At 38.6% G+C, this 22,298-nt stretch overlaps 2 protein-coding genes across 2 annotated transcripts; both read right to left on the bottom strand.

The window, feature by feature from the left end:
- Window positions 1–11,345: 11,345 nt before the first annotated feature.
- Window positions 11,346–13,598, bottom strand: LOC141288500 (zona pellucida sperm-binding protein 3-like). The gene is made up of 8 exons (XM_073820656.1): window positions 13,089–13,598; window positions 12,785–12,903; window positions 12,604–12,707; window positions 12,364–12,541; window positions 11,811–11,928; window positions 11,649–11,731; window positions 11,498–11,583; window positions 11,346–11,425 (listed from the first exon to the last, which is right to left on the bottom strand). Exons 1-8 carry the CDS (start codon window positions 13,596–13,598, stop codon window positions 11,346–11,348), a joined length of 1,278 nt encoding a protein of 425 aa, XP_073676757.1.
- A 4,744-nt stretch (window positions 13,599–18,342) lies between these two features.
- LOC141288514 (zona pellucida sperm-binding protein 3-like) lies at window positions 18,343–20,595 on the bottom strand. Its single transcript, XM_073820669.1, has 8 exons — window positions 20,086–20,595; window positions 19,782–19,900; window positions 19,601–19,704; window positions 19,361–19,538; window positions 18,808–18,925; window positions 18,646–18,728; window positions 18,495–18,580; window positions 18,343–18,422 (listed from the first exon to the last, which is right to left on the bottom strand). Exons 1-8 carry the CDS (start codon window positions 20,593–20,595, stop codon window positions 18,343–18,345), a joined length of 1,278 nt encoding a protein of 425 aa, XP_073676770.1.
- Between the last annotated feature and the right edge of the window lie 1,703 nt (window positions 20,596–22,298).

Here is a 22,298-nt window from a genome sequence, read left to right as displayed (position 1 = left end):
AAATCATACAGACTTAAAATCTCACGTTTCTGCCAGTCTGTGTGCTTTACAATCAACGGAGGCCATTTCTGAGCACAAAATTTTGCAGTTACATGTTTTTCTACATGACTATCAACTGCCCTTGATTCTGCCAAGCTCATAGTGTGAATTTCCATCAGCTGCACTGATGAATAAATATACTGCCCGAAACCCATCACCCATTCTATCATCACCTGTTTTATTAAACCAAAGAGTGTTCCTGTTTGTGAGAGCGTCTACCATTGTTTATTTTTTAACGTTGTTCTTTTTAGGTACAGTAGTGTAATGTGCGATTACCATCTCAGCTCTCTGGGCTTTGGGTTTTGTGATTGTCCTTAACAGATTCCGAACAAAGAAATGATCACACAATTAAATTTAAAGTCTGAAAACAATCAACGATATGTTCACCCATTCCTTCAACATGTTTTCTATTCAGTACTGTGTAAGAGTAAAGGAAAAAATACTGCATAGTCATCATCATGTTCTCTAAATGTAAATCACATTCACTCAGAGTCATTCCGTGTCTCTCAGATGCTAATGAAGATACTGCCTAACACAGTAACATTCTGAAATATTCCATTGTTGTTATCTGAATGTACGTGTCTACTGTTCTACTGCATCGTCCTGTGCGGTTTCCTCTATGTTAAAAAGGATAAATTATCTTGGTGTGATTTTTCTGTCTGTAATCTGTTCCTGTTCCTGTCTCTTGGTGGTTGTGTTTTGAAAGAATTCTGTTTCTTATTTGGTGCATTTTTTTAAGTCATTGTAGATTCTTCTCCCTTTCTCTTTGTTGATGAATTGTATGCATGCATATGATGTGCACTGTAGGTGAGGTTGTAAATGATATTTCTGTGTGTCCTCTGTGTTTTCTGAGCGCTCCACCTGTAGGCCTCACTGCATGCCCGTTATAGACAGATTTTAGACTGTAACATTCCTGCCAAATGGAATCACCAACACACGGATAATAAAGTGATTTCATATAATTGTTTTATGCTTTTGTGCTCCTGCTTTCTGCTGGACTGCAAAGTCTCCTGTTTATTGAGGTTGAAGGAAAACAGTGATTTTAATATGTGCAGGACAGAAAGATATCTTACAAATTAGATTCTTATAGATAAAGTCTGTTTGGCAGAAAGTCTTTTTAAGGAGTATTTTGTCTTATTTTCCTGTTAAGATATCTAAGAATCTTTGAAAAAAGAATTAGCTCAGAAGCAACACTTCACAAGACCTTCAACACAACAGTGATTTGACTTATTATACCAGTTGATTGTTTTTAACCCATTTTGAGTATAAACAATTTTTTTTAAAATCCACTGTGCACAAAGACGAAATACATTTGTATTCGAGACACAGTCTATGAAAGTTTTAATATATTATGCAGTCATGCTGCTCAGTTGAATGTATACATATATCATGGTCTATCCTTAGGATTTTTAGATGTTTTACTGGAAAACAAATCAGTATTATTATTATCTTAAATAATTAAGATACTGTATTTAAAATATATATAAATACACTGCCATTCAAAAAAATGGGATCAGTATGATTTTTAATGTTTTTTTTTTTTTTTAAATAAGTTGCTTATGCTCATCAAGGTTGCATTTATTTGATTAAAACAATACAGAAAAAAAAAATATTGTGAAATATTATTTCAATGTAAAATAACATATTTCTATTTTAATATACATTAAAATCTAATTTATTCCTGTGAAGCAAAGCTGAATTTTCAGCATCAATACTCCAGTCTTCAGTGTCACATGATCCTTCAGAAATCATTCTAATACGCTGATTTATTATTTATTTATCAATGTTGAAAACTGATTTGCTGCTTAATATATATATATTTTTTGGAATGATATTTTGTTTCAGGATTCTTTGATGAATTAAAAAGTTAAAAAGAACAGCATTTTTAACAATATAAATCTTTTTTTAACAATATACAGTTCTGTTCAAAAGTTTGGGGTCATTAAAGTTTTATTCTTTCTTTTTTGATTTTTTTTTTTTTTTTGTATTTTTATTCAGCAAGGATGTGTTAAATTGGTTAAAAAAGTGATAGCAAAGACTTATTTTGTTAGAAAATAATTATATTTTGAATAAATGCTGTTCTTTTAAACTTTTGATTCATTAAAGAATCCTGAAAAAAGTATCACAGTTTCAAAAAAAATTAAAATTGGCAGCACAACTGTTGCCTACGGAGCCCCTAAGGGGACGTCAGAGTAAAAAAAATCTAAAGTTTAGTTTCATGTGCTCACTTGAAACTTTCATGTGCTCACGCGAAAACCTTCATGTACAGAATTTTTTTTAAAGTTTAGTTTCATGTGCTCACGTGAAACTTTCACGTGCGCACGCGATAGTTTCACGTGAGCACGCGAAACTAAACTTTATTTAATTTTTGCTCCACGTCCCCTTAGGGGCTCCGTAGTTGCCAACATAGACAATTCTAATAATAAATCAGCATATTAGAATGATTTCTGATGGAACATGTGACAATTAACACTGGAGTAATGGCTGATGAAAATTCAGCTTTGCATCACAGGAATAAATTAAATTTTAAAGTATACTAAAATAGAAACAATTATTTTAATAATATAATATTTCACAATATTTTTTTCAGTATTTTTACAGCATTGATAAGCATAAGAGACTTCTTGAAAAAACGAAACAACTTACATCAGTGGCACAAATACTGTCTATAATTCCTATCCCCACTAATACAATTTCAAAAGTACAGAAAAAAGTGCAGGGAAAAAACCTTGAATATCACCTAAAAAGGTCACTGTATGCATCAGCCATAAAAAAAAAATCTCTCTCTCTCTCTCTCTCTCTCTCTCTCTCTCTCTCTCTCTCTCTATATATATATATATATATATATATATATATATATATATATATATAAATAAAAGTAGTACACTTTAGGTATTCTGATAAAGAGCCAGCTGGCTTGAAATGTTACCATGTCATAATGTCTTAATAAATTAGGAAAAATTATTTTGCAGTCGTAGTGTGCTGACTTATTCCAAAATGTCCTTACCAAAAGTCTGAGAATGCAGGTTACCATAGTGACAGTAACAAAAGCAAACATTAAGGATGATGACTTCTATCAGAAAGGAATGTCACAATTGTTATTTAATGAACGAGTCCAGTTTCAGTGTGAGTTCATCCGTCAAATATTAATCTTAACCAACCTTTTTAAACTCCAGAGTGCATTGGAGTTGTGACCAGATCACAAAAATGATGGAAGCAGTGACTGGACATAAAACATTACCATAGTGTTACCATAGTTACTAGAACCCTACTGGTTTAAAGAAAAAAAAAAAGAAAAAACAACACAAGTGTGCGAATAGAAAAGAAATGGCCATCAGATTGTACAGTCGTGGCCAAAGTTTTGAGAATGACACAAATATTAGTTTTACAAAGTTTGCTGCTAAACTGCTTTTAGATCTTTGTTTCAGTTGTTTCTGTGATGTACTGAAATATAATTACAAGCACTTCATATGTTTCAAAGGCTTTTATGGACAATTACATGACATTTATGCAAAGAGTCAGTATTTGCAGTGTTGGCCCTTCTTTTTTAAGACCTCTGCAATTCGACTGGGCATGCTCTCAATCAACTTCTGGGCCAAATCCTGACGGATAGCAACCCATTCTTTCATAATCACTTCTTGGAGTTTGTCAGAATTAGTGGGTTTTTGTTTGTCCACCCGCCTCTTGAGGATTGACCACAAGTTCTCAATGGGATTAAGATCTGGTGAGTTTCCAGGCCATAGATCCACAATTTCAACGTTTTGGTCCCCAAGTCACTTAGTTATCCCTTTTGCCTTATGGCACGGTGCTCCATCATGCTGGAAAATGCATTGTTCTTCACCAAACTGTTGTTGGATTGTTGGAAGAAGTTGCTGTTGGAGGGTGTTTTGGTACCATTCTTTATTCATGGCTGTGTTTTTGGGCAAAATTGTGAGTGAGCCCACTCCCTTGGATGAGAAGCAACCCCACACATGAATGGTCTCAGGATGCTTTACTGTTGGCATGACACAGGACTGATGGTAGCGCTCACCTTTTCTTCTCCGGACAAGCCTTTTTCCAGATGCCCCAAACAATCGGAAAGAGGCTTCATCGGAGAATATGACTTTGCCCCAGTCCTCAGCAGTCCATTCGCCATACTTTTTGCAGAAGATCAATCTGTCCCTGATGTTTTTTTTGGAGAGAAGTGGCTTCTTTGCTGCCCTTCTTGACACCAGGCCATCTTCCAAAAGTCTTGGCCTCACTGTGCGTGCAGATGCGCTCACACCTGCCTGCTGCCATTCCTGAGCAAGCTCTGCACTGGTGGCACTCCGATCCCGCAGCTGAATCCTCTTTAGTAGACGATCCTGGCGCTTGCTGGACTTTCTTGGACACCCTGAAACCTTCTTAACAAGAATTGAACCTCTTTCCTTGAAGTTCTTGATGATCCTATAAATTGTTGATTTAGGTGCAATCTTAGTAGCCACAATATCCTTGTCTGTGAAGCCATTTTTATGCAACGCAATGATGGCTGCACGCGTTTCTTTGCAGGTCACATGGTTAACAATGGAAGAACAATGATTTCAAGCATCACCCTCCTTTTAACATGTCAAGTCTGCCATTCTAACCCAATCAGCCTGATATAATGATCTCCAGCCTTGTGCTCGTCAACATTCTCACCTGAGTTAACAAGACGATTACTGAAATGATCTCAGCAGGTCCTTTAATGATAGCAATGAAATGCAGTGGAAAGTTTTTTTTCGGGATTAAGTTCATTTTCATGGCAAAGAAGGACTATGCAATTCATCTGATCACTCTTCATAACATTCTGGAGTATATGCCAATTGCTATTATAAAAACTTAAGCAGCAACTTTTCCAATTTCCAATATTTATGTAATTCTCAAAACTTTTGGCCATGACTGTATACTTAAAACTGTGGTTCCATTCAAAAGTTATAACTAAATCCACAACCATGTCATTTGCAGCATCATACTCTAAACATAAGGAACAGAATAAACCTTAGTCATATGCCTTACTGATTTTTTTATGGTTGATATGGCATGATATTTTTTTATGGCAAGATCCCTCACTGCTTTGTTTTTATTCCTGTCAAAAATTAAATATGCCACTACCTTGAGGTCTTTAGGGCCTTTTTAAAAGGTGTAATTAAAAAGTCACATAATTTCCAGCCTATGGCATTGATGACACATTTAGAAAACATATTAGACATGAATATTTAGATGACTTCCTTCACCCACTCAAGAGCTCAGTGATTTATCTTAATGAAAGACTTCAGAATGACAGTTCTGGAAGAGCCAGAAGCCAAAGACAACAGAAAATATATAAACAGCTGCTTACTACACTCCTTCAACATCTGGCATCTCTCTCAACACAATTCTAGTAGTTCTAGTCGCATGTAGTTCCATAATTAGGTCTGGAATGGAAAGTTTGAATTAGTCTTAAAACCCCTCTGCTGGAGGTCAAATTTTTATTACTTTTATTATTCCAGTCATTCTTGAGAGGTGGGACAAAACAGGGTGCAAAATTTAAAAAAATAAAACTTTGTACTCAGACAAAAAAAACTACATTTATGTATCTTATATGTACTAAGCTACTGAGCTATGCTTTGATACAACCTCCCAACTTTTCTCTTTTTTTTAAAAAAAATGTGTTTTTTAACTTGGAATGTGTAATATAATTTCAACTTTATCTTTAACAGCTTTCTAGATGTTTTTAACATTTCAAAACACATTCTCATGTTAGTAGACAGATTACACTTTCACATGTGACCAACAATTCCACAACAAATATAAAATATCATAATGAAATATCATCAAACTATTCATCTGACGGAGGTGACAGAACTGACGGAGTTGACACATCTGACGGTGTTGACCAAAACCTGAATTTGTAGTCATTTTAACTATCAAAAACCTTGAATCAATTAATTACTGTATTAAAACAACCACAACAAACAGTGAGTATGTTATTGTTTATAAAGCTTCTATTCAAGAGTCACATTTAAGTATTTTGATATATTATTGGAACACAAAATCTTACGGTGGTGACATCTGACGGTGTTGACAAATTTGCCATTTCTTTCACAAAACAAATGGAGTTCATGTAGTAGACATTTTGTTTTTTTTCTGTTGATGCTAGAGGCTAATGGAACCTGCTTCAGGAGAATAAAATGGTTTAAAGATTTCAAATAATTTTCTCAGAAATTGGATGTTTGGTGTTGACATATCATAGTTGTGACACACGAAATATTAACATTAGAATTAAAATATTCTAAAACTATAAAACTTAGCAGAGCCTGTGTGACATTGATGTACTCTGCAGAAGAGGACTGTGGCAAGGGGGTCCTTTTAGAGTGATAGCCCCTGATATTCCCTGATTTTATTACATTTTAAGTAATGTCTGACGGTGTTGACAAAAAGTTAGGACACACCTTCGAAACCTTATTAAACACACGTCTGACTGAAAAACAACCTTGCTTTAATATGAGATATTATTAAGTGTTGCCTTTGATAAAACAAGGTCTTTTTCATCATTAAAATTGTTTTTAATCCATTTTATAGCATATGAATGAATGAACCCTTCTCTGTGGACACACAGTTTTAGATGTAGTGAGAAGACAATAAGTGTCATAGATTTCACATAATAATGAGCAAATGATATTGAAGGGGATAATTGTGTTAAATACATTCTATTATTAATCCCCATAGCATTTACAATTGAAAATATGTTTTATTTTTAAAACTAATATCAGTTATAATTGGTGGACATGTTTTGTCCCATGTCTCAAGAATGACTGATTCACAGAGACTGCATTTAGACTGATTTAATACGAAAACACCTAAATGCTAGACATTAGCACTTATATAGGAAAGAACTAGCTCTGTTGCGAACTCCCATTCGTCTAAAAGCTAATGCAAGTAAACTGCTGTGTACACCTGTTACTTTTAACGGCGCAAGTGGGAAATCAAGAAACTAGAGCTCTAATTGCATAGCGTAGCATATTCCTGCATATCCATTTACTACCATGCTTTTGCACCAAAGCATGCACTCCACTTCCTGTTCCACAAAAACATGAGGCTGCTGGAAAAAAATAATCAATTCCATTATCATTTACGCTCAAGGGTGGCCTTTTCATACTCAGCTGCTTTCTTCGTCTCAGAACAGCACTCAGCTGGTAAGAGAGCCAGGCTTCAATTGGCGTCCTGCAGCCATGAAAAGTCTATGTCAATTAAATGGTCTCCATTGGGTCCTACATAAGGCTAGTGAGGAGAACCCCCATCACTTCTTACATAAAGAAACGTTTCTGAGGTAATCTCTTGAGGTGGATCTCTATGCAACCTGAATTCAGCTGCACATCTCATCTAAAACAACAACAGCAGTATGAGAAGAAGACTTGATGTTAAATACACTTTTTCAATATTTAGTGTCAGATTGTTTTTTTTTTTTTTTTTTTTTTTGTTTGTTTGTTTGTTTGTTTGTTTGTTTGTTTGTTTAAGAAAGAAAGAAAGAAAGAAAATTTCACATAAATGCTGTTCTTTCCATCTTTCAATTATTAAAGAATCCTAAAAAAAGAAGTATCATGGTTTCCACAAAAATATTAAGCACAACAACTGTTTTCAGCATTGATAAAAGCTGAAAATTCAGCTTTGCCATCACGAGAATAAATTACATTTTAAAAAATTCATAATCAAACTTGTATGCTTTTATTCTTTTTGTAAAACATTTATGAAAAATATGTTCTGGCCATAATTTTTATATAAAGAGTGTGATGCATTAAAATGAGTGTCAAAAAAAGCACCTTATATATTCCATATATTGAAATAATATTATTCCAGTTCTTATGAAGCTATACAATAGTTTGTGTGATGAACGAATCAAAACCTTGCTTTAAAAAAATCGAGGCATGTAGGGATTTAAAATAGAAACTGTAGGAGAGTAAGACTGTAAGGCTTAAGAAATTTCAGTCACATGGATGTTTGATGCTATTTTTTGTATATATCTTTGTATCCTTTTTGAAGCTTGAACATTCCAGTGCCTATTCATCGAAATTGCACAGAAAATATCAATCAGGGTCGGAAATTAACTTATGGCAAAAATGCGACCAAATTGAACAAAATGCCCCATAAATTCAAGACAAAGGGCCAAAAAAATGCATAATTAAACAACGCATTATGGCTGTTAAGATTAAAATTAAATTTGTAAATGAATGAAAAGTGACAATTCAATTAGTGCGAAATTAAAGTGCTTTACACAGTGTTTTGTGCAGAGTTGAGTCTACTAACCAATCAAACATGTTTCTGTTGAACTTAGGAATGTGTTGGCCAATCAGATGCACTTAGATTAGTCTGTGAGTGCACATATTCTCTCATCATAAACAACACAATGCAGATACAATGTAAATAACAGATTAATTAAGTAGCTTCAGTAGTTATAACAAAGTTTTTGCATAACTTGTGCTAGACTTGGCTAACGTCATGGACCAAGAATGTCGTGTCCAAAATGAAACAAAAACATTTTATATTGTTTTCAATATCGATATTAATAATCATTATGTTAAACAGAGCAATAATCTACAATAATGCTTTTTGTCATAATATTGCAGCCCTTTGAGCTAAGTTTTTACATGTATAATTTAGATACAACTTTAAAAGCCTGTTGTTATTGATAACAGTTTAAAATATTGATTAGTGATTAATATTGATTAATTAGGTAAATTTAAGTATTTGAGATTAAAGAAAATGTGTTTTTTATTTAAAAAATGCCCTTCCAAATGTAATAAATGCCCCTGGAAATCAATTTAAGGTGGCAAATATTCCCCCTTAATGGAAAAGTTCATTACCGACCCTGATATAAATCATTTACTGTACATTAACCAAAAAAAAAAAAAAATCTCTTTTTGTGTTCCACAGAAGAAAGTAAGTCATACAAATTTGGAACAGCAGTAGGGTTAGAATAATATCAGAACTGTTTTGTGTCAAAAGTTCACCAAAATATAACATTGTGTGATCATTTACTCATCATGGCATTCAAAACCTGTTTGACTTTTATTTCTTCTGAAGCACAAAATTTTGAAGAATGTTGGAAACCAAACAGCATTGGAGCCCATTGTTTTCCATTATAAGGCAAAAAAAATAAAACCTTTTAGAAATACATGTGTGAGTAAATGATAGAATGTTCATTTTTGGGTCAACTATCCCTTTAAGGAGGACATACATTTAAAGAAATGACTTTAGCGGGCAAAAGACGTGACATGTGAACGGCCCCTTAGATAGTGTCAGGGGTGCCGCTAAGGGGGGATAAGTTAGGACGATTCTAAGGGACCATGCCCTTTAGGGGCCCCCAGAGATCTGCTTTGGTGTGGTAGGGGGGGCCCAAACTCATATTTTGTCATAGGGCCCAAAATTGCGAGCGAACATACGTCCAGAAGACAACTGCAATTGTTTTACGAACATTTAGCAACAACACTGTACCAAGTAGTGCAAAAAGACAAATTACTACATGCACATTTAAAATACTTCAACAAAAAACTTTGAGCATGCCTAAATCATAAAAACTGAGGGTTGTTCACGATAACATAAGATGTGCAAATCAAACACCATTTTTGTGCAGATGGCAGAATCGAAAGGAACTGGGCTGGCGTCTTTCTTCAAAAGATGATCCGCAAAACCAGGTTTCCACAAGTCCCCAATTCAAAAAAAAAAAAAAAAAACACACCCCACACACAACAACTGAGATGTTCCTTACAGACAAATTTGCTGTTTTCGTAGGACTCCGCAACCCAGCAGCACACCTCCAAACTTCAGCTCTGGTCTCATCGTGGGGAAACGAAAACTTTTACAATGAAGAAGGGCACAAACCATGTCTCTGAAACAGCAAGCCAGCTAACGTAAACAAGTGCTACTTTCCAATGCATAAATACTGTGATAGCTCATGCAAAGCATGGTGCAGAGATTGGATTAGACGAGTCCTTTGTCATGTATAACATTACACTGCTCATTAATGCTTAAAAGGGGCAGTCAAGCCAATAGCCGCTTTTCCACTGTCAGGCCAGTGCGAGCCAGTGCTAAGAGCGTGCCGGGCGGGGCTAATGGCCTCGAGTCGCAAGCACCAAGGCCAAAAGTAAGCTGCGTTTCCACTATCGAGCCAGTAGCCTCGCTGCGCAAACCTAAAGCCCGCCCTTTACACACCTCCTTGGATCAAACGTCACGAAACCCCTCCCCTTTCAGCGGGAAGATTGAAAATAAGTCACGGTAGTGTGATCATCGAACGAAGACAGCTGAAGCGGCTGTTTGTTTGCCCCTTTCGGTGTTTTCTTGGTGGAAGATGAGGCAGCGAAACCAAGATGCGAAGACGGAGGCTCAGCGGCGTTTACACCGAAAGCTTATGTTAGCTGCAAGGCGAAAAAGAACAATACAGGGATGTGGAAGCCGGATACAGCGAATGCAGAAACGCCTTGTAATGTTGGTGATGTCTGTTCTGATGCAAGAAGTTCTTTGCAACAGTTGTTTATGCAGCAGCAATATTTGTAATATATTACATTAATAAATCACTTGAAAAGAAGCGTTGTTTTTATGACCTACACACAAATCTTTCGTCTAACTTGGTATTACATCAAACAAAATGTTGCACATTATCTACACACTACCTCAAAAAAAAAATAACTACACAGTTGTACCTCTAGTATAATTTTGTATGCCTTTATTTAGGTACAGATACAGTGTATGTTATGTTATCATGGTGTGTTGGTGAATTTTTGGACGACGTAAATAAACTTATACATCAGATCTCATTTTTATAGGATCTTATTTGCATTTGTCCAAAATTTTATTTTTATCACATCTTCGTTTCTGCAGACGCCGTCAAACTGGCGTTGTATATTGTCCTCGGCCCAAATGCTTAGAAGAGCCCTGTATTAGTAATTCGGCGAAATGCGCTTCTTACCGCAGACACACTCCGCCTTTCACTTTGACCACGCCTCAAGCCCCAGCTGGCCCGCTCTGGCCCAAGGTTTTCGTAGGGCCGAAAAAACCGGGCCATTGGCCCTGAGGAAGCACCGACGAGGCACGATCAGGCCCCGGAAGTGACAGTGGAAACGCGACTGGCCGTGGCACGCACTAGCACGCCCGCTTTTGGCCCGACAGTGGAAACGCGGCTAATGTAGAGTGGTACTATACAAGCCACGCAGCCAATGAGCACAAAACAAATTAGGGTTTTGTGACCCTTTAAAAGCTCAAGTACTAAGAGACACATGTTTAAGTCAAAAAAAAAAAAAAAAAAAACCCGGAAGCAAGAATAGGTTTCTTAAAGTTTATTGAAAACCAGTTGAAGTCTTGTGACGCTCTTGAACCATTAGGGGACCAAGTGAGGCCTTGCCTTCCCACTGAACATCTAGAAAAGCAAACACCTAGGTCAAATACAGCACTTAAAGCATCAAAAGCAACTTTGAAAGCAGCTACCTACCACTGAAAGCAGCAGTTCCACTATCAGGACCACATGTTGAGTCACAACAACCGCAAACCTGGTGGTTTCCATCAGCTGCAAACCATCTGCAATGAGACACAAGTTAAACACCGCACCTTAAACTAAAAGCTCTTAAAATGCATAAACATACCCATTGGCAAAGGAACATGACTTGTGTCCAGCATCACTTGGTACAGCAGCAATAGTGGCCTTCAAGAGACAGGTTATATAGATCTGCAAGAGACTCAAAATTAGGTCAAACCCAAAGCAGCAGGAAAAACTCAAATTAACTCTTGATGCTCGTAGTACATACAGAATGACTGTTTCCCCCCTGGAACATGAATGCCTCCAGCTGGAACTGGACCTTGTCATACTGGGTTTGAGGCATGAACCGGGAGCTGGAAGACGTAGCCTTGGCATCCACAAAGCACCTTAAAAGAACGTGAGCTCAAACAGTTACATGACCTTAAAGGCATAAGGGCAGCTCTAGTCCAGGAGTCCTGAAGAGCCTCAGGCCTGCAGAGTTTAACCCTAAACCTTGATTAAAAGCATTTTGCTTGTGGAGTTTCAGTAAACTTTAGAGCTCGATTAGGTTCAGGAGTTTGATTAGGATTGGAAATCTAAAATGCACTTGATTTTTGGAGCTTTGGTGGTGTTGACTCTACACTTTAATCTTCTCTTGGAGCTAAACGCCCAGTGCTGGGCAAGATTTGAAGAACCCCGCTTTAGAGCATCAAGTGCCAAGGCTTTGCGATGTACTCAGTGACAAATCATTACAAGATGCATTACGCTATAGAGTTGACCCTAGTTATCAATTAGGACAAAGTTGCTACAATGAGCAACTCAATACCAAGAGTTCAACTTACCCATGATTATCAATGAAGGCATATCTCGGAAGGGAGTTCACATCAGGTACTTGGGTAGCCACACAGCTGTCCACAAACACACGCAGAGGCACATGATTGTACACCTTCACAGACGCCTCAATATTGAAGACATTACCCAGGAAGTAATAGTTTGAAGGCCTCTCATAGGACCAGTCGTCTGCAAGAACAACAGAGTTTAGGCAAAGCCACATGCACAAGGTCCAAAGAAACTGCACCTACCCAACATGATCTTCAAGGAGAAGAGCAAGACATCTTCACCAACCTCTTTTGAGGCATAAGGAACCCAAGTTGGAACCAAGGCATCGCTGCTTACATTTTGAAGCCTGCAGTTCAAGACACAATTAATTGTCTTACAGTTGCAACAAGGCAAGAGGCAACAGTCACTTAAAGGGTCACTTACCTTTGATAGTGGCATTGAACGCCAACAATCGCGCCATCGGCACGGGTAATTGGAGTGCCAGCAAGTGCCTCAGGAGCGTAGGTAAGAGAGAACGTGTAGACAAGCTCATCCTCAGTTACCTGTAAGAGATGGAAGTTGTTACCAAGAGCATTCAACTCAGCCATGCTCTTGAGGTTATGCCACAGAATACTCATTTTGGGTTCCAAGGAACCTTTCAGTGAACAGTTCTTAAAGAACCAAACTCAGAGTGAAGAAATCTACATTTAAGGGTTTAATGGACATTCATAGAGTCACAAGTTCTTACCATCAGCACACTGTTGCAGTTCTGTAGTTCATACTCAAAGAAGAGCACCCTAGATCCTGGAACCTGACCGACAACAGAACACCCTCCCAAAGACAAATCAGATGGCTGGATGAGGTGACCATTGCTAAACAAGTCCTGCTGTACCTCCACATGAACACTACTCTCACTGCATTGAACAGCTACGCTACTGGGAGTCACGGGTTGCCTGATCTGGAAATCCACTGCCAACTCACTCTGAACCTCTGGAACAACTGGAAACCTCCAATCCAGAGGCTTGACTGGACCCTGCATCAGCTGCTTCTCCTGAACTCCAAAAGGACTCTGCAAGGCAGAGGTCATTCCCATAGGGTTCCAGAGTCCTCGAGGAGAAACAGCAGGACCTCCGGAAGCCAGATGTGATTCTGAGCTCATGCTCCTTGGACTTTGACGGTACGTCAAACTTCCCTGTGCATTGCTCAGATCAAATACAACAATCACAGCCAGCACTAACACACCTTGCAGGAATGCCATCCTAATAAACTTGGAAGCAATGCCCCAATACTCACCAGTGCTTGACTTTGCCTTTTATACAGCTTTGAATTAGGATGGCTCCTCCCCTTTCAGCTTAATTGATTACACTTGAGTCTCCTCCGGACCTGGAGAGTTTATCTATTAGCAAATGAGAAAAAACAAACTGGAAACGAGAACAGGTTTAACAAATTTATTGAAAACCAGAAGTCTTTCATTGCTCTTGAACCATTAGGGGACCAAGTGAGGCTTTGCACCTGGAAAAGCAAACACCTAGGTCCAGTACAGCACTTGAAGCATCAAAAGCAAATTTTGAAAGCAGCTATCTACCACTATCAGGACCATGTTGAGTCACAATGACCACAAACCTGCTGGTTCCCATCAGCTGCAAACCATCTGCAATGAGACACAAATTAAACACTGCGCATTCAAAACTATGTCTTAAAATTGCATAAACATACCTATTGGCAAAAGAACATGATTTGTGTCCAGCATCACTAGGTTTAGAAACAATAGTGGCCTTTAAAAGACAGATGTAGATATGCAAGAGGTTCCACAGATTATTAACTTCTAATTCTTGTAGTACAAACAGAATGACTGTACCCTTCCTGGAACATGAACGGCACCCATCCATGGGTTTGAGGCATGAAGCGGGAAATGGAAGACGTAGACTTGGCACCCGCAAAGCACCTGAAAAAACTTAATGTGAGCTTGAGCATTAAGTCACTAGATGTACTCCCAATTCTCAGTGACAACATTGGTCCTAAAGAGTCAAAGTCAAAGTCAACTTTATTGTCAATTCTGCCACATGTACAGGACATACAGAGAATTGAAATTGCGTTACTCTCAGACCTATGGTGCAGACATTAAATACAAACAGTAACATTAAATACAAACAGTAACATTAAATACAGTGAAAAAATACGAATAAGTACAAATAAACATATAATGTATAAAAATGAAAAATACAATATACAAGTAAGGGCACATGGTAGAGAGTGCAAACCATGTAAACAATATAGTGCAACAGAGCTTGTGTGTAAAAATGTAAAAGTGTCAGAGCAGTCTTGTAACAGTCTTATGAGTAGTGTGAGGTAGTTGGCAGACCAATGCTGCGCAAAGTGACTGGTGCAGGTCAGTGTGTATGTGTGTCAGTTCAGAAAGTTTGTGGGGCAGAAGATGGGAGTGGGGGCAGAGCAGGGAGAGAGTTGAGTTTCCTGACAGCCTGAAGGATGAAGCTGAAGCTATATTGAAATAATATTATTCCAGTTCTTATGAAGCTATACAATAGTTTGTGTGATGAACGAATCAAAACCTTGCTTTAAAAAAATCGAGGCATGTAGGGATTTAAAATAGAAACTGTAGGAGAGTAAGACTGTAAGGCTTAAGAAATTTCAGTCACATGGATGTTTGATGCTATTTTTTGTATATATCTTTGTATCCTTTTTGAAGCTTGAACATTCCAGTGCCTATTCATCGAAATTGCACAGAAAATATCAATCAGGGTCGGAAATTAACTTATGGCAAAAATGCGACCAAATTGAACAAAATGCCCCATAAATTCAAGACAAAGGGCCAAAAAAATGCATAATTAAACAACGCATTATGGCTGTTAAGATTAAAATTAAATTTGTAAATGAATGAAAAGTGACAATTCAATTAGTGCGAAATTAAAGTGCTTTACACAGTGTTTTGTGCAGAGTTGAGTCTACTAACCAATCAAACATGTTTCTGTTGAACTTAGGAATGTGTTGGCCAATCAGATGCGCTTAGATTAGTCTGTGAGTGCACAAATTCTCTCATCATAAACAACACAATGCAGATACAATGTAAATAACAGATTAATTAAGTAGCTTCAGTAGTTATAACAAAGTTTTTGCATAACTTGTGCTAGACTTGGCTAACGTCATGGACCAAGAATGTGTCGTGTCCAAAATGAAACAAAAACATTTTATATTGTTTTCAATATCGATATTAATAATCATTATGTTAAAACAGAGCAATAATATACAATAATGCTTTTTGTCATAATATTGCAGCCCTTTGAGCTAAGTTTTTACATGTATAATTTAGATACAACTTTAAAAGCCTGTTCTTGATAACAGTTTAAAATATTGATTAGTGATTAATATTGATTAATTAGGTAAATTTAAGTATTTGAGATTAAAGAAAATGTGTTTTTTATTTAAAAAATGCCCTTACAAATGTAATAAATGCCCCTGGAAATCAATTTAAGGTGGCAAATATTCCCCCTTAATGGAAAAGTTCATTACCGACCCTGATATAAATCATTTACTGTACATTAACCAAAAAAAAAAAAAAATCTCTTTTTGTGTTCCACAGAAGAAAGTAAGTCATACAAGTTTGGAACAGCAGTAGGGTTAGAATGATATCAGAACTGTTTTGTGTCAAAAGTTCACCAAAATATAACATTGTGTGATCATTTACTCATCATGGCATTCAAAACCTGTTTGACTTTTATTTCTTCTGAAGCACAAAATTTTGAAGAATGTTGGAAACCAAACAGCATTGGAACCCATTGTTTTCCATTATAAGGCAAAAAAAAAAAAAACCCTTTTAGAAATACATGAGTGTGAGTAAATGATAGAATGTTCATTTTTGGGTCAACTATCCCTTTAAGGAGGACATACATTTAAAGAAATGACTTTAGCGGGCAAAAGACGCGACATGTGAACGGCCCCTTAGATAGTGTCAGGGGTGCCGCTAAGGGGGGATAAGTTAGGACGATTCTAAGGGACCATGCCCTTTAGGGGCCCCCAGAGATCTGCTTTGGTGTGGTAGGGGGGGCCCAAACTCATATTTTGTCATAGGGCCCAAAATTGCGAGCGAACATACGTCCAGAAGACAACTGCAATTGTTTTACGAACATTTAGCAACAACACTGTACCAAGTAGTGCAAAAAGACAAATTACTACATGCACATTTAAAATACTTCAACAAAAAACTTTGAGCATGCCTAAATCATAAAAACTGAGGGTTGTTCACGATAACATAAGATGTGCAAATCAAACACCATTTTTGTGCAGATGGCAGAATCGAAAGGAACTGGGCTGGCGTCTTTCTTCAAAAGATGATCCGCAAAACCAGGTTTCCACAAGTCCCCAATTCAAAAAAAAAAAAAAAAAACACACCCCACACACAACAACTGAGATGTTCCTTACAGACAAATTTGCTGTTTTCGTAGGACTCCGCAACCCAGCAGCACACCTCCAAACTTCAGCTCTGGTCTCATCGTGGGGAAACGAAAACTTTTACAATGAAGAAGGGCACAAACCATGTCTCTGAAACAGCAAGCCAGCTAACGTAAACAAGTGCTACTTTCCAATGCATAAATACTGTGATAGCTCATGCAAAGCATGGTGCAGAGATTGGATTAGACGAGTCCTTTGTCATGTATAACATTACACTGCTCATTAATGCTTAAAAGGGGCAGTCAAGCCAATAGCCGCTTTTCCACTGTCAGGCCAGTGCGAGCCAGTGCTAAGAGCGTGCCGGGCGGGGCTAATGGCCTCGAGTCGCAAGCACCAAGGCCAAAAGTAAGCTGCGTTTCCACTATCGAGCCAGTAGCCTCGCTGCGCAAACCTAAAGCCCGCCCTTTACACACCTCCTTGGATCAAACGTCACGAAACCCCTCCCCTTTCAGCGGGAAGATTGAAAATAAGTCACGGTAGTGTGATCATCGAACGAAGACAGCTGAAGCGGCTGTTTGTTTGCTCCTTTCGGTGTTTTCTTGGTGGAAGATGAGGCAGCGAAACCAAGATGCGAAGACGGAGGCTCAGCGGCGTTTACACCGAAAGCTTATGTTAGCTGCAAGGCGAAAAAGAACAATACAGGGATGTGGAAGCCGGATACAGCGAATGCAGAAACGCCTTGTAATGTTGGTGATGTCTGTTCTGATGCAAGAAGTTCTTTGCAACAGTTGTTTATGCAGCAGCAATATTTGTAATATATTACATTAATAAATCACTTGAAAAGAAGCGTTGTTTTTATGACCTACACACAAATCTTTCGTCTAACTTGGTATTACATCAAACAAAATGTTGCACATTATCTACACACTACCTCAAAAAAAAAATAACTACACAGTTGTACCTCTAGTATAATTTTGTATGCCTTTATTTAGGTACAGATACAGTGTATGTTATGTTATCATGGTGTGTTGGTGAATTTTTGGACGACGTAAATAAACTTATACATCAGATCTCATTTTTATAGGATCTTATTTGCATTTGTCCAAAATTTTATTTTTATCACATCTTCGTTTCTGCAGACGCCGTCAAACTGGCGTTGTATATTGTCCTCGGCCCAAATGCTTAGAAGAGCCCTGTATTAGTAATTCGGCGAAATGCGCTTCTTACCGCAGACACACTCCGCCTTTCACTTTGACCACGCCTCAAGCCCCAGCTGGCCCGCTCTGGCCCAAGGTTTTCGTAGGGCCGAAAAACCCGGGCCATTGGCCCTGAGGAAGCACCGACGAGGCACGATCAGGCCCCGGAAGTGACAGTGGAAACGCGACTGGCCGTGGCACGCACTAGCACGCCCGCTTTTGGCCCGACAGTGGAAACGCGGCTAATGTAGAGTGGTACTATACAAGCCACGCAGCCAATGAGCACAAAACAAATTAGGGTTTTGTGACCCTTTAAAAGCTCAAGTACTAAGAGACACATGTTTAAGTCAAAAAAAAAAAAAAAAAAAAACCCGGAAGCAAGAATAGGTTTCTTAAAGTTTATTGAAAACCAGTTGAAGTCTTGCGACGCTCTTGAACCATTAGGGGACCAAGTGAGGCCTTGCCTTCCCACTGAACATCTAGAAAAGCAAACACCTAGGTCAAATACAGCACTTAAAGCATCAAAAGCAACTTTGAAAGCAGCTACCTACCACTGAAAGCAGCAGTTCCACTATCAGGACCACATGTTGAGTCACAACAACCGCAAACCTGGTGGTTTCCATCAGCTGCAAACCATCTGCAATGAGACACAAGTTAAACACCGCACCTTAAACTAAAAGCTCTTAAAATGCATAAACATACCCATTGGCAAAGGAACATGACTTGTGTCCAGCATCACTTGGTACAGCAGCAATAGTGGCCTTCAAGAGACAGGTTATATAGATCTGCAAGAGACTCAAAATTAGGTCAAACCCAAAGCAGCAGGAAAAACTCAAATTAACTCTTGATGCTCGTAGTACATACAGAATGACTGTTTCCCCCCTGGAACATGAATGCCTCCAGCTGGAACTGGACCTTGTCATACTGGGTTTGAGGCATGAACCGGGAGCTGGAAGACGTAGCCTTGGCATCCACAAAGCACCTTAAAAGAACGTGAGCTCAAACAGTTACATGACCTTAAAGGCATAAGGGCAGCTCTAGTCCAGGAGTCCTGAAGAGCCTCAGGCCTGCAGAGTTTAACCCTAAACCTTGATTAAAAGCATTTTGCTTGTGGAGTTTCAGTAAACTTTAGAGCTCGATTAGGTTCAGGAGTTTGATTAGGATTGGAAATCTAAAATGCACTTGATTTTTGGAGCTTTGGTGGTGTTGACTCTACACTTTAATCTTCTCTTGGAGCTAAACGCCCAGTGCTGGGCAAGATTTGAAGAACCCCGCTTTAGAGCATCAAGTGCCAAGGCTTTGCGATGTACTCAGTGACAAATCATTACAAGATGCATTACGCTATAGAGTTGACCCTAGTTATCAATTAGGACAAAGTTGCTACAATGAGCAACTCAATACCAAGAGTTCAACTTACCCATGATTATCAATGAAGGCATATCTCGGAAGGGAGTTCACATCAGGTACTTGGGTAGCCACACAGCTGTCCACAAACACACGCAGAGGCACATGATTGTACACCTTCACAGACGCCTCAATATTGAAGACATTACCCAGGAAGTAATAGTTTGAAGGCCTCTCATAGGACCAGTCGTCTGCAAGAACAACAGAGTTTAGGCAAAGCCACATGCACAAGGTCCAAAGAAACTGCACCTACCCAACATGATCTTCAAGGAGAAGAGCAAGACATCTTCACCAACCTCTTTTGAGGCATAAGGAACCCAAGTTGGAACCAAGGCATCGCTGCTTACATTTTGAAGCCTGCAGCTCAAGACACAATTAATTGTCTTACAGTTGCAACAAGGCAAGAGGCAACAGTCACTTAAAGGGTCACTTACCTTTGATAGTGGCATTGAACGCCAACAATCGCGCCATCGGCACGGGTAATTGGAGTGCCAGCAAGTGCCTCAGGAGCGTAGGTAAGAGAGAACGTGTAGACAAGCTCATCCTCAGTTACCTGTAAGAGATGGAAGTTGTTACCAAGAGCATTCAACTCAGCCATGCTCTTGAGGTTATGCCACAGAATACTCATTTTGGGTTCCAAGGAACCTTTCAGTGAACAGTTCTTAAAGAACCAAACTCAGAGTGAAGAAATCTACATTTAAGGGTTTAATGGACATTCATAGAGTCACAAGTTCTTACCATCAGCACACTGTTGCAGTTCTGTAGTTCATACTCAAAGAAGAGCACCCTAGATCCTGGAACCTGACCGACAACAGAACACCCTCCCAAAGACAAATCAGATGGCTGGATGAGGTGACCATTGCTAAACAAGTCCTGCTGTACCTCCACATGAACACTACTCTCACTGCATTGAACAGCTACGCTACTGGGAGTCACGGGTTGCCTGATCTGGAAATCCACTGCCAACTCACTCTGAACCTCTGGAACAACTGGAAACCTCCAATCCAGAGGCTTGACTGGACCCTGCATCAGCTGCTTCTCCTGAACTCCAAAAGGACTCTGCAAGGCAGAGGTCATTCCCATAGGGTTCCAGAGTCCTCGAGGAGAAACAGCAGGACCTCCGGAAGCCAGATGTGATTCTGAGCTCATGCTCCTTGGACTTTGACGGTACGTCAAACTTCCCTGTGCATTGCTCAGATCAAATACAACAATCACAGCCAGCACTAACACACCTTGCAGGAATGCCATCCTAATAAACTTGGAAGCAATGCCCCAATACTCACCAGTGCTTGACTTTGCCTTTTATACAGCTTTGAATTAGGATGGCTCCTCCCCTTTCAGCTTAATTGATTACACTTGAGTCTCCTCCGGACCTGGAGAGTTTATCTATTAGCAAATGAGAAAAAACAAACTGGAAACGAGAACAGGTTTAACAAATTTATTGAAAACCAGAAGTCTTTCATTGCTCTTGAACCATTAGGGGACCAAGTGAGGCTTTGCACCTGGAAAAGCAAACACCTAGGTCCAGTACAGCACTTGAAGCATCAAAAGCAAATTTTGAAAGCAGCTATCTACCACTATCAGGACCATGTTGAGTCACAATGACCACAAACCTGCTGGTTCCCATCAGCTGCAAACCATCTGCAATGAGACACAAATTAAACACTGCGCATTCAAAACTATGTCTTAAAATTGCATAAACATACCTATTGGCAAAAGAACATGACTTGTGTCCAGCATCACTAGGTTTAGAAACAATAGTGGCCTTTAAAAGACAGATGTAGATATGCAAGAGGTTCCACAGATTATTAACTTCTAATTCTTGTAGTACAAACAGAATGACTGTACCCTTCCTGGAACATGAACGGCACCCATCCATGGGTTTGAGGCATGAAGCGGGAAATGGAAGACGTAGACTTGGCACCCGCAAAGCACCTGAAAAAACTTAATGTGAGCTTGAGCATTAAGTCACTAGATGTACTCCCAATTCTCAGTGACAACATTGGTCCTAAAGAGTCAAAGTCAAAGTCAACTTTATTGTCAATTCTGCCACATGTACAGGACATACAGAGAATTGAAATTGCGTTACTCTCAGACCTATGGTGCAGACATTAAATACAAACAGTAACATTAAATACAAACAGTAACATTAAATACAGTGAAAAAATACGAATAAGTACAAATAAACATATAATGTATAAAAATGAAAAATACAATATACAAGTAAGGGCACATGGTAGAGAGTGCAAACCATGTAAACAATATAGTGCAACAGAGCTTGTGTGTAAAAATGTAAAAGTGTCAGAGCAGTCTTGTAACAGTCTTATGAGTAGTGTGAGGTAGTTGGCAGACCAATGCTGCGCAAAGTGACTGGTGCAGGTCAGTGTGTATGTGTGTCAGTTCAGAAAGTTTGTGGGGCAGAAGATGGGAGTGGGGGCAGAGCAGGGAGAGAGTTGAGTTTCCTGACAGCCTGAAGGATGAAGCTGAAGCTATATTGAAATAATATTATTCCAGTTCTTATGAAGCTATACAATAGTTTGTGTGATGAACGAATCAAAACCTTGCTTTAAAAAAATCGAGGCATGTAGGGATTTAAAATAGAAACTGTAGGAGAGTAAGACTGTAAGGCTTAAGAAATTTTAGTCACATGGATGTTTGATGCTATTTTTTGTATATATCTTTGTATCCTTTTTGAAGCTTGAACATTCCAGTGCCTATTCATCGAAATTGCACAGAAAATATCAATCAGGGTCGGAAATTAACTTATGGCAAAAATGCGACCAAATTGAACAAAACGCCCCATGGCTGTTCAAGACAAAGGGCCAAAAAAATGCATAATTAAACAACGCATTATGGCTGTTAAGATTAAAATTAAATTTGTAAATGAATGAAAAGTGACAATTCAATTAGTGCGAAATTAAAGTGCTTTACACAGTGTTTTGTGCAGAGTT

The sequence above is a fragment of the Garra rufa genome, chromosome 16 (assembly GCF_049309525.1).
Source record: "Garra rufa chromosome 16, GarRuf1.0, whole genome shotgun sequence".
NCBI classification, from domain to species: Eukaryota; Metazoa; Chordata; class Actinopteri; order Cypriniformes; family Cyprinidae; genus Garra; species Garra rufa.
The sequence above is the reverse complement of the archived record's forward strand: the minus strand, read 5'-3'. Positions and strand labels throughout refer to the sequence as shown.